The sequence below is a fragment of the Podarcis melisellensis genome (assembly GCF_964234715.1).
Source record: "Podarcis melisellensis genome assembly, chromosome: 9".
Lineage (NCBI taxonomy): Eukaryota > Metazoa > Chordata > Lepidosauria > Squamata > Lacertidae > Podarcis > Podarcis melisellensis.
The window spans coordinates 35,328,935-35,342,543 of NC_138541.1; the positions used below are offsets into that span (position 1 = coordinate 35,328,935).

General features: G+C 41.5%; 1 protein-coding gene across 2 annotated transcripts in view; it reads right to left on the minus strand.

The window, feature by feature from the left end:
- Positions 1–718: 718 nt before the first annotated feature.
- The window catches only part of RNF150 (ring finger protein 150), an 82,863-nt gene continuing 69,972 nt past the window's right edge, over positions 719–13,609 (minus strand). The window contains exons 7-8 of one of the 2 annotated variants that reach the window (XR_014171843.1): positions 2,067–5,872; positions 719–2,024 (exon numbers count right to left, since the gene is read on the minus strand). Coding sequence is in view for 1 of the 2 variants with exons in the window: in XM_081926125.1 (XP_081782251.1) it covers positions 5,754–5,872 (119 nt within the window). In the remaining variant the exon portion in view is untranslated. Of the gene's footprint in view, positions 5,873–13,609 lie in introns of both variants that reach the window. The other variant, XM_081926125.1, reaches the window with a different exon arrangement.

Below are 13,609 nucleotides of genomic sequence, written 5' to 3' on the forward strand. Positions count from 1 at the left end.
AAAATGGTATATAGCCTCAGGTTGCTTAACATGAAAACAGGAAGAAAAGGTGATACTATGTACATGTTAAAAAACACTTTTGATATTTCACATCTGTAATAACCATATACATATACATTCATGGCAAAGACATGTGTATCATCTGATGCCTTTAAAAATAGGCAGTATTTTAAAATTAGCAAATAAGGGGGAGGGGGTGATGACAGCATCCTCTTCCTTCTTTTGTCCTTCTTTGAATTCCTTCTTGCAAGGTAACGTTTTGAACAGAAAGCAAAATATTTTTGAAGACAAATGAGCATAAGATGATGCTATATTACACTTTCAGCACCTTCAATCCTTTTCCCATCTCATTATTGTTATAGCCAAGTGGGTACATCCTTTCCCCACCCCAAATCCCGGGCACCAAAGAATCAACATTTCTACCAGTGACAGATTTCCAGCTGCTGGATCTATGATAGAATTAAAAGTGGGCTTCTGGCGGCTGGAAGTCAGGCAGCAGAGGGCGTTCTTCTACTTTGCTATACAATGCATTAACAAATATCATCTGGTATGCCAAGACCCTTCTAGACTAGAAATTCTTTCACGTTGTTACTGCTGCAGAACTATCAGTTAGTTTATGCAACCGTTTGTCAAAACAAAGAACCTAAGTTGCTTTGTATCAAGTGTTCCAATTATTATTATTTAAAAAACAACTTTACTAAAGCTCAGCCTTTCCTCAAATAACCCCTTGCTTTAATGGACTGGCTTCTGCCTACTTATAATAGGCCCACCTATAGGTGCATGCATTCTTGAGAATAAGCCCTGCAGAATGCAGCAGGTCTTTCTTTCCCAGGAGAAATGCATAGGGCTAGAGTGCACACTCATGAAATACAGCCATCAATCATATCTGCTTATGAAGGTATCCATGATGTGCATTACATTTCCTGAACTGCCCGATCCTTTCGTATCTTTCAGGCTGGTTCCTCTTGTTGCCAAGAGAAGCTGTCCCACAACTGATCAAAAATAGGGCTTCTTCTCCAGCTGCCTCAGGACGGTACAGAAATAGCCCAGCCAGGCTGCCGTAGAAGCTGCCTGTTCTCAGGCCACACCATGTGTTTCTTGGTAAAGGCACACTCTAGGTGACTGACCATGGCAGTGACACTGCTGTTAATGTCTGTGAGGTGGTTTCTATTGATGGCAGCGTAGAAATACTGGAGGAAGAAAGTTGAGGGCTTGAATTCTAACTGAACACCTGGGCAAAACTTCAGGTTGTTCGCTGCCCTTATACTGTGCAATGCAAACACCTCTAGCCATATTCATATAGCAAGGTCTGGGAGGGAATACTGCAAGGTCAAAGTTAAAATGGTACCTACTCTTAACACTGGTGAAGATAATAGAGCTATACATTGGTAGAGAACCACGATCCTGGGCTCGGGGCATTTGATCAAATGGACAAAGATCATATGACTTTGGGGGAGATTTCTCACACTCAAATCTTGATGCAGCAACAGCTGAAGGAAAAGATGGCACCTCTCCTCAATCCATGCATAAAAGCTGATTACACTGGCAGCTGAATCTGACCTCAATGCTGGGAGTGGGACAGAAGCTTCCACTGCACCTGAGAACAGCAGGTTGGCTTAGGAGGGGGAAGGGCAGGCCACGTGGAACAGGCACAACACCTTGCCACATCTCCCTGTTCCTCAGCAGCTGTCTCACTCTGTATAGCAGATCTGAGGAAACTTTGGCCCTCCAGATATTGCTAAATTACAACTCCCATCATCCGTGGTCATTGACAATGTTTGCTAGGACCGATGGGAGTTGTAGTTCTGCCAAAGGTTCCCCATACCTGCCAGGCAGCAAAGAGATTCCAAGCAAATCATACTCCCCTGTTCATATGATGGCTGCTGCCTCCTCCTAGGCATTCTGAGGCTAGAGTACGTCTGGAAGGATGAGGCACCCAAGCACCTTTGAGCTTCCTCCTGGCCTTCTATTTTCAGTCCTAATCGATCCATGCCGTAGTTCAGTCACTTACAAGGCTGGAATCTCTCTCTCTGAAATTTGACATAAATCCATTTTCCAAAAGAAACTTCTTTGGATACAAGGATCTGGAAAAAAACTCTGAAGTATAGGTGACATTTAACTGATTTCCCAGGACTATTTTGTTTTGTTTTTGCTATTTCCATATCAGTTTAAAAGCTTCCATCCTCCAGTAAATAAAGGCCTGGTCCCTGCACTATAACAACAAATTATCCCAGAAGGATCTGTCAAAGAAAGGGTGCAGAGCACATCCTTTGCATGCAGAAGTTTCCAGGTTCAATTCCTAGGAAGGCCAGGTAGCAGATAACTGAAATCACCTTTGCCTGAGACCCTGGACAGCCACTGCCAGTCAAGAGTAGTCTATAATGGGCCAGATAGACAAACAATCTGATCTGCTACAAGGCAGCTTCCTAAAGCAGAAGATGCATGTCAAAAGAACCAATGTTTCCAGAAGTATGGTTTGTACTCTTTGTGGATTCTACATTTTTTTGGAGGAGAAATGAGATGGATGAATACGTTTTTAATTGGGAGTTGGCCATTAGCCTTTTCCTCCCTGTCACTTCTACATGGGCAGAATAAGCTGAATAAGCTGAAAGGGTGGTAGCTTTGGTGAGGTGACACAACTCATGCTGTTCTGTCAACCGAGCATTAGTGGATGCACCAGTAACAACCTCCAATACTTGAAGTGACATAAAAGTGGTGCTCAAAGCTATCAGATAGCACAGAAATTACAGAAGAGATGGGGGAGGAACAGAGGTAGGAAGTTTCACCGTGACAAAGCCAACTTTTGCCAGTGCAACTCTGGATGCATGGTAAGAGGTTATAAAAGGAGTACAACTTACAGCACAGCTAGATGGATACATACTATTTGCAATCTTGCTATATTCATGCGAGCCACATAGCAATATAGGATCGACAAGGGCTGTATAGAAAACCCACTTTAAAAGGTGGCTCCACTAGATTAGGACTGCGCTATGCTTCTTTCTAACTGAATATGATATTCCTGACGTGCCTCAGAAATAATAAATTGAAATTGAAGATGGATCTCCCCCCAAAACCCATGCCCAGCCACACTGGAGCATAGGGAAATGTGAATTCCTGAGCAGAGATGGCAAATGCTTCCATCTTACAGCTCCTACATTTTTAACAGTTGGGATAATTGAGTATGTTTTCACAGGTGCAGCTTTACAAAACCTGGTAGAGCTGCAATGTAAGTTACACCTGCCAAAATTCTCTCTTCTCCATAACTACTGGAGGTACGAAAAGCCTAATTTGAAAGCTTGACTCTCTCAGTCTGAAGTTGGCCTGAAACAGCAATAAACATAGGTCTCAATTTGTCCTCACACATTTATTTTGGCTCAATTTAAATGAGATTATGAAAGAATAAGTAGAAGATGGCAGCTTTTTTTTTAAAGGTGCCCACCTTCCCACACATAAGCCGTCAACATGTTGAGGCAAGCTTGATCTTTCAAGGTAATTAATAGCTCACTGAAAGCAATGCTCTATATAGGGGAATTACGACAGCTCCACAGTAACACTTAGGGTTGCTTCAGATGGAACACCAAACCAAATGTATGGTGCTACATGAATAAGCCCCTTAGGCGTGATTCCCCTCTCCTCAGGATAGCCATTCAGCTCCTACCACCCATTGCAAGGTTCCCCTCAGGAAATGAAGAGGGAGGTAGCTGCTGTAGCCATTTTGCCAGGCCCTACAAAATCTAGCCACTGAGTGGGTGGGAGCATGTGAGCGCAGGACCTGTTCGCAAAGTGCCAAACTATGGGCAGATGGCATTATATCTGAACAATCCTTATAGTACTACTCTAATGCAGGAATTCTAATAGATTCTGTTTCTATTGTGTATTTTTTTAGCACAGGCTACAGTGCTAAGCCTATTTACCTACCACAATTTAAATCACTGTTCATATTGTCAGGAGTAATAGCGTACCCTTTTATGAAAGAGAACAAGTTGAAAAGTCCTCCTTAACGCTTAAGTATTTTGATTGAAATATACAACTGCCCTCTGCATCAATAGCAAATCCCCTGAAACTACAGCACAATGCAAGATCTCTTGAGTCCCAGCAGTTTAATGGCAACCCTTTTCAACATATGCAGTTGAAACTGACAGTTAATTCATTTTGGAATGTTTCAGGTTTCTATTACAATTCAAAAATATGACATGGGAACAAGAGCCTCATCATTTTCTTTAACCCACTGGGGATCTACATCCAAGTGAGTTCAGAAGCCAGGGAGCAAGAGTTGACTTCCATACCAGGAACAACAACAGAACACTTTGTGAGAGTATCTTTTCACATATGCCAGTAAAAGTGCCTCAGTGCCTCTTTCCCACTGTTTGCGCACACTAGTGAATTGCTTCAATGCAGGTCTGAATGTGCTAGTTTTTCATTTGACTAAAGGTTATGCAGGGAATAATCTCAGCCCTCGTGTGCTTTTGCTGTCACCCATGAACACATGTCCTCTACCTGAATTGGAGGACTGGCCCTTCATGTAGCAGAATGAGCACAGAGCTGTACATCTGATGGAGTGTGTGCACATTCTTACCCCTATTGACTGAAAGGGACCTTGGAAGTAGGAAGTGTTTTCACCTATGAACAGAGGAAGCAGGAGTGAACTAGAGTGTTGGTGGTGGTAAAGGTGGTTATGCAAAAAAATAGCCTCAGTCCATTTGTAACTTTCCTATTATGGCCAACATCACCTAGCTTCTTCCCCCACACTTCCAGAAAATTCTGTTCTCTTTTCCCCTTACCACAGTTTCAATGAACTTCAGTGCTCTGATGGCCAGAAGGAAATCTGAGTGAAATACCTCTGAAGAAGAAGGGGGGGAAAGTGAATCTCATTACATACCAATCATAGGGAAGACCATTAAGGAATGAGAGATTTGTGAGGACAGAAAATACAGCAAATAGGCTGCAAGAACAGGCTGACTTTTAATCCCATTATTATCATCTTCATCTTCTCTCACTTGGTATCATATGTGCAAGCCATGAAACTCTGAATGCGAACTAATAACATTAAGTAGCAAGTCACCAAATTCAGTAAATCCAGTCACCTATCTCCTGGCTGGGAGACCTGGAAGCACAAATCTCCAAGTCTCACTAAAACCACAATGAAAAGAAGCTTCAGACCAAGACTCTGCTCTGAAGCACCATTTCTTTCCAAAGCAATGTTTACCTCATTCACTAACTTGGTGACCCATAAAATTATTCAGATTTCTGGGCTGAACTTTTGAAAATGCTGGGGGGAGGGGCATGTTGAGAGGAAGAAAGACATGTCCATCCGAAACAAGCTATAAATAATCACCTTGAAGTGCTTTCTTCTGCTTAAAAAAACGACAACAACCAGGGACTGAAGAAAGGTAGCAAACACACCAGCTGTCATTTCAGTTACATCGTTACGAACCACCAAGAAGGTGAATAACTCTTCTGATCACCTTCCAGTGTCAGTGAAATGGACACACTGAGTTAATGATGAAATTGCATCCAAGCAGACACGTCTGTTGCTATTGCTTTTCATTACCATCCTAGAATGGAGCGTACTGGAGTTCACAAAACGTTCTGGACGTGTGTATGGTTATGTGTGTGTGTGTGTGTGTGTGTACATGTGTGAATGAGAATGCATGTGTACACCAGTGGTCCAAATCTGACAGAACTTAATTCTTTTCCTTTCCCTCCCCACTACTGCCCTTTAGTTTAGTGGAAGGGTCTTTTGATCTGCTTTTTCAGGATTTCACCTCTTCGCAGTCTTGGTCAGTAGAAAGCTCTACATCAGAGAGTCCAACCTCCATTGCCATGATCAACGAAATATCTGAATCACTACTGACGGCTGGCTCCTGCTCACCTGAAACAAGAAAAGAATGTCAATGCCAAATTCTCACATCCCCCAAATTCCAACTTAGCTCCTACAATCTGATCTTAAATGAGAGAAGATGCCTTGTATTGAGCCAAGTACTGCCTATTCTAACTGGAAGAAGCTCTCATGGTCCAAGGCACTGAGTGGCCTTTCCTCACTGGTCTTTTGAGTGGGAAATATCTGGCATCTTCTACATGCAAAGTGTAGTGTCATACCCATGAGCTGTGGCCTCTTGTTCCTCTTTCGTGTATTTTTAACTGGGTGTGTTTCTGTTCCCTCCAACCCTTCCCCAAGCCACTGTGCTGCATTGCTCAGTGGATGGATCTTGGGTAAGCAAACCACCTCAGCCTCAGCTCTTTGTCGGCAGCATCTCAGGCGCCCTATGAGAACACAACAGGTTGGCAAGGCTTCCTACGTCTCCTGAACTTTAAAACAATCTTCCGGTTAAGGACAGTTCCTCCCCTGGATTGTTTTGCCTTTCAATCTACTTCTCTAGAATTCCCCATTGCTCTGTTCTGTTTGTTCTCCATCTTCTGCAATCCCATGCCTGGTTCCAATGCTATGAAGTAACATCAAGGGAAGTACTTCCATGAAAGGAATGTGCAATCTCTAGTTTTCTACATGTATACAAATGCTAGGAAACTGAAACCACTTGTAACTTCCTGGCAAGTGTATATATGGTGAAAAAACTCACAACGATTCATGTGCAGGTTTATTTCTTTCTTGCAAAACTTATTGGCCCACATTTCTTTTGTGTAAAAAGACCCCCGAGGAAATTAAAAATCATAACAAAAACAATGCCAATAAAACCCATGGGGAAATAAAAGCAAAAACAGGAAAAAGTTGCATTACCAGACCGGCAAACCAATACCAAATTATCACAGAGTATCCTCTTGATGCATGATTAAGCAATTTGGTTTTTATCCAGTGCCAAAACACACAGAGAAAGGAAGGCAACTGGATCACCCAAAGTGTAGAACTCCAAACTCTGGGTACCACAACCAAGGAGCTATTGTCCCTTAGGCCACCAACCATACCTCCGATGTTGATGGAATACAAAGCCGTCTTTCCTGGAAGATCAATGTATGATACACATTTCCATTGCACAGAGAAATGTATTCTGTGACCAAATTGTGTTATTGTTAATTTTTTAAGGCTGTCTTGCATCTAAGTCCATGGATTTTTAGATTCATACTTCTTCCTATATTTTGCCTGCAAGACTTCTGAAGCGGAGGAGTAGCAGCTGCTTGAGTCAAGCAACAATGTATAAAATTGTTACCGTACTAAAACAGCTGGATTTCCTATTGGCTTTTCAACAGTAGCATATAAGAATGTTTATGTAATTTTGACTATTCTTCTTTTATAAATTTACATTTTAGGAATGAAAAGTGAAACTACATAAGCCCATCTGGGCTTGAAATCTTTTTTAAAAATTGACCTAAAACTGAAGACCAACTAAATAAATCCACATTCAGCCAATATTGGATTGCAGAATTGTAGCTTCAGGATAACTGTCCCAATTAGAGTTTTCAAAGCTCCCTGAAATCTCTCCAGATTTCTGTAGCTTCGTCCTATAATAAAGGACTTGTGGTATAAATACCTCTTTGACAAAGTAATCACAACAGCAATTACAGAACACACTAGGTAAATCCGTCTTTAAAACACACACACAAAAACTAGTTTCACAGGTAGAGGCACTATGAAATTATCTCCCCTGTTCTTCTTACAAAAGACCCAAGTCTTTGTGCAATTCATATATGCATCTTCAGGTGTCCAGTACACAGAGAGATTTGTGGAGTGTGGGATGTCAAATTTTTATCATCACCCTTCTGTAAAGGGCATTGGTGAAATCAGACATGGTATCCCGCTTTGCAAACATGCTTCTTTGTTGATGGGGAAGACCAGAGACCAAGTAAGCCCCAAAGTTTCTGAATCTGCCCCTGATACATTGAGGCGCACAGCCTGTCCAAATATACTCCAAATATGCCAAGTCTTACATCTTACATTCCACAAAGATGAGACTATAAAATAGCTCTTAAATAGCAGGAAAGGGAGAAGACATATTTGATATCAACACTTTTTTGAAACCCTTGAACCAGATGCATGAAAGAAGTTTTGCAAAAAGGAAAGTTAAGGAAGTGATAATGTGGCAAGACTTAAAAGACTAAGTCCAGTTGAGCAACTGTCATTACCTCCACTGTACCTTTCAAATGCACTTTAGAAAACCCACCCAACTAACATTAAAAGAGCCTAACACTAAAACTGTGTAGGCACAGTCCAACGCATATAGCTAATGACTGGGATATAAAGCTGTACAAAGCTATGGATGGAATATAATTAAAGACTGCAACTGTCTCTTCTGCTCCCTGTTGTGTTACCACTGAGCTACTATCTAGACAGTAGCTTTGACAGGTGCTTTGAAAACTCATTAAAGGATTTTCCAATCCATCACTGAAGACAGATCAGTGATTGACAGAGGCTCTTAACAAACTAATTTCTAAAGAAGAAACTCTAAGGAGAGGTGGCATTTTAAAGAAGCAAATAATGCAATAACCCAGTTGGCTTACAAAGGGAAAGGAATGATCACTGGGTGCATCCACAAGGGAGGTTTCAATGTGGAATGCCCTCTCTTTGTCCTGTAAAAAGTGAGTGAAATTGTCGTGAAAGAAGATGAGAGAATGTCCCTTCTAAAGCATAGGAAATCATGTATCTTACAGCAGAAGAACACTGCATGGGCAGTGTTAAAAACCCTCAGTGTAGTGCAATTGGAACCTCTCGCTCTGTTTGTGCTGCTTGTTCCTGCTATTTTTGCTACAATAGAGTGGCAAGTGCTGATGTGAATGTGGGGAGCGAGGGAAACATCTTACTGTTTAAGAGATGAGTGTGTTTTTTGTGCAGGCATTACACTGAAGAAGTGTTTGGAATCACTAGTACATCCATGCCTACTGCTTCGTGATTTCTGAAGCCACCCCACTTTCCAGTTTCTGACAAATGGTAGATGTGCTTTTTGTACATCTGCTGAACAGGCAACTTATCTAGCAGGCTGAGTTTCAGCACATATCTACTAGATATTCATTAGATACACATACTGTTCCACTTATTCAATATCCAGTGTGCTCCCACCACTGGTTTGTGAAGCTGTGCACACATGACATCAGCCACAACCCACATCAGTCCTGCAGTTACTTGAGAAATACTGTGTTTTGACGTTGTTTGCTCCCAAACCAGCTTTGATCCAACTTGAAAACGAAAGCTATGTAAAGACAGAATGATGGATGGAGGTGGGGGGAAAAACAAAATCTTGAGATATTTTCTGGTCAACATAGTGCTGTTATTGCATAAAAGCCATTGTACAAGGACAAAGACCCAATTCTCTGTGGGAATCAGCTCTGTGCCATTGCAGTGATTTCCATCAAATCAAGTGGCATTGATTGATTGATTGATTGATTGATTGAAGTGACAGTTAGCTCAGTTAGTTAGAGTGTGGTGCTGATAACGCCAAGGTCACGGGTTTGATTCCCATACAGACCACCTTCATATTCCTGCATTGTGGGGAGCTGTCTAGATGACCCTCGAGGTAACGTTTAACTCTACAATTCTGTGATTCTTAGCAAGCCAAACTGCCATAAAATGATGCAACCCATCAGAGACCGAAACTGGCTAGCCTAGTTTTCACCTTGCAAGACCAAGAGCCTGTCTGTGTGAAATATTGCCATGGCGCAATTTGCTTATACTCCATAACAGTGTTTGATATGCACAATTGACTCTGTAACAAATTGATTCTTGCTACAAAGGCAAGCTGCTCTTCTCTACATTTGTTCTGCTTTCTGCCCATTCCCAAACATTTCCTGCTGCCTCTACAGGGGATGCCTGGAATACTGCTATGAGGTTCTTTTGCTTTACATGTGTATTAATTTGTACAGCTCTTCCTACTTATTTATTAATTATTTTTTTAAAAAAAGATACCTACCATTCCTTAGTAAAATAAACTCACAACAACAGTCCATTAAATAATAAAAATAAAAATCCAGACACATTGAAATCAATACTATTTCCCTAAGTTACTTGACTAGCACAGCTCCCATTGGTTTTAATGGGTCTACTGCTAAGCATGACTAAGTCTGAATCCAGCCTAGTAAAAACAGTTCTGACTGCTAAAAAACTGCACCTCTCTTCCAAAGCTAGTCTTACTGTTGAGGTAAGATAACCATACACTTAAAACACATACATTTTGGCTTCCTGCCCAAAAGTCTTGGAAACTGTACTATTTTATTATTATTCTGCTAATCTGGAAATTCTGGGGAAACAATTTCTTTTGTCATGTGGCCTTTGGCAACCTTGTGCCTTCCAGTTGTTCTGGCGTACAACTCCCACCAGCCCCAGCGAAGTGAGGCCATGCTAGCTGGGCCGATGGGAGTGAATAGTCCATAACTCCTGGAGGGGTCAGGGTGGTGAAGGCTGACACAGAACATTAAGGAATGCCATGTACGTCTGCTGCATTTAAAAAGCAGAAAAGGCAGGACAGGCCTTGCTATGAGGCAGAGGGAGGCAGGTGGGAGAGGCTGGTCAGCACAGAGTGGCGGTCAGGTGTTGGGAGGGCAGAGCTATGAATGATGGGCAATGTGTGTGTGTGTTTGCCATCTTGTTCTATGCCTCATTACGCAAAATGTCTTGGGCAAGCCCTGAGAAAAGCAAAGCAGTCTTCTTGATAAGAAAGCAACACCAAGCACAGACGGTATGCAAATCTTTTGTATCATTTCCACCAGAGTGATTTCAGACAGACAGTGGCATCATTTCAGCCTTCCGGAATATTGTGGTGTGGGGAAGGTCCAGTGGACCTGATCCAGTGGAGGCACTACCTTGTTTCTGTTACCTCCTGTATCCTTAGTGATCGACCTAAACGCTAAGAGGAAGTCTACACTAGCTATAAAGAAATGCTGCATGGGTGAAAGTACAGCTGTGGGAACAACTGGCGGATGCAACAGAGCCTTTGAAGTGCTGCTGTGATGGGTGTGCACCTATAACGATACGTTGTCACGAGGTGGTAAGTTAACCCTCCCTTAGCAAGATGGCTACCGTGAGGAAGCAGCCTTTAGTATAAATTCATTTTAGAAATTGATTTTGAATGCATTTTACACTGAACAGCTGCTGAGTAGCTTTCATTGTGTGCATTCCAGGCAGCCTCAGGCCTGTAAATAACCCATTGCTACAGTCAGGCCCTGAATAATTTCTTCTTTCCCTTGTAACAGAAAATGGCTTGTTTCGAATGCAATTCTTCCTCATTCTTAAGACGTTCAGAGCAGCATATGCTTCCCTAGGCAAGGAGCCAGTGACTGTTAAACCTGCTGCAGTGGAAGGTCTCTAGCAAAAAATGAAATAAAGAAATGAATGCCTAGAGGGGTCATGGACTGCACTGAAAAGACGAGTATGAAAAAAGTAATGGACATAATCGTAACAGCACTGTGCATGTGACAGGGTATGTGTGTGTGTGTTTTGGAAATATGTGCTTATGCATAATAGTATATAATCATTAATCAGATGTATCATCTATCATCACTCACACAGAGAGAGAGAGAGAGAGAGAGAAAGAAAGAAAGAAAGAAAGAAAGAAAGAAAGAAAGAAAGAAAGAAAGAAAGAAAGAAAAGCGGATGTGCTCATGGTTTATAATCTTCAGGGTAAAGGTCCTAAACAGGGATGATGAATCTGTGGTCCATCAGCCACATGACCCAGTTTCCTCTGGGAATTTAACTGTATAGAGAATTCCTAGACATAAGACAAAGGGGGGGGGGGAAGCATCACTAGGATGGAGCCAGACTTATAGAGCAATCAAAACATGATTAATCAGAAGTCAGTCCTATTGAATTAAATGGAGTTGACTCCCACTTAAACAGGGTTGGGGTTGCAGCCTTCATCACTTTTAGAAGAGACTTGTTGGAATTGACAATGGTGCTGCTCATAATCTCCAGTTAAGCCACTGAACACCCTGGCCTTTGGATGTGTGCCATCAACAATTGCAGTTCTTAGTCATACTGCATGCCATCAGTAGCTGCGCCAAATCTGGCTTCACCCTGTAAATATTTGTATATTTGGAATATTTATTGGGATTTTTCATGTGAACAAAAAGCTCTCACATAACTTATTTCAGTACAGCTATGGTCCAGCTCCGAGGGCCTTCTGGCGGTTCCCTCCCTGCGAGAGGCCAAGTTGCAGGGAACCAGGCAGAGGGCCTTCTCGGTGGTGGCACCCGCCCTGTGGAATGCCCTCCCACCGGATGTCAAGGCGATGGACAACTACCTGACATTCAGAAGACATCTGAAGGCAGCCCTGTTCAGGGAAGTTTTTAATATGTGACATTTTAGTGTATTTTTCATTTCTGTTGGAAGCCGCCCAGAGTGGCTGGGGAAACCCAGCCAGATGGGCGGGGTACAAATAATAAATTATTATTATTATTATTATTAATTATTATTATATACAGAACCAAGTTAATAGAATGCCTTTGCTTGAAGTGCATTTAGCTAGACTTTTAGTTTATCTTTGTCATCCTGAAGTTCCATGAGCATTATTGGAACACAGCAGCAAGAAAGGTTTGACTATTATTCTCTCTGTTAAAAAAAGAAGCCAATTAACTATTTTTCAGTTATTTGGGAAACTTCAAAGTACCACTGGGGCACCTAAAAGCACAGGTACTGTTTATGCATCATTTGTTTAAATCTATCAGGTTTAAATCACCCTGCTTTTGTTTTAAAAGATTTATTTTCATGGTGAAATTTTCATAGTGGTTGACAAATATAATATCAGAATTTTTAGGCTATTATCATAAGTAGACTTTGGAAAATGAAAATACACTCCAAAGTATATTCCAGAGTACACTTTGGAAGAAGTTGACGGGACTTATGTTTTGATTAAGCAGGCTCAGGTTGGATTTTTAGAATTGCAATAACTGTTTGTTAGATTTATACAGTATAAAAACATAAAAATACATAACATAACCTCCCAATAAAGATTCTTCTTGCTTTAAAATTGTTTCCTTATTGTTATGTATATTATATTATTTGATGCATGTTTTGATATTGTCGCCTACTTTGGGATTTATTTTAATTAAGACTGGGTTACAAGTACCCTAGATATAGATGATTGATTGATTGATTGATAGATGATAGATATAGATAATACTATTTTGCATAAAAATAAATACAGCATCTTTCTATCTGGCTAGAAGCAGGGGATTTACACATTGGGCTGATCCTCACTAATGAGATATTGCTTATCTGTCACATTTTACATGAATATTAATTTAAAAGGAAATAATTTGTACCAATAAAAGCCCAAATCTTTCTGCTACCAAACAGAAGACTGGAGGTGGAAGTGACTTTGCAACTCTAATAGACTAAGTGTGGTTTGTGACTGTCCTACTTCTGCATGTCAGATTCTTCCAGGGGTTAAACTCTTGCAATGGGCAAACTTTCTCCACCCTGGGGGCATCTCATCTATCTTGGTGCTCAATCTCAGTCAACTCAGCTCTGTCAAGTAACTCTGCATATCGTCCTGTTGCTTGAGGTGTGGCTAGGCAGGCCTCGAGTTGCTGCACCTTCACTTCCAGCAAGACAACCACCTTGCACTTGCTACAAGTGCGCCATTGCTTGTTCTCTGGCAGAATGACAAACATGGCACAGGTGCTACAGGTCACTGCAGCAGCTCCCTCGCCCTCCATGTCTCTGGTCCTA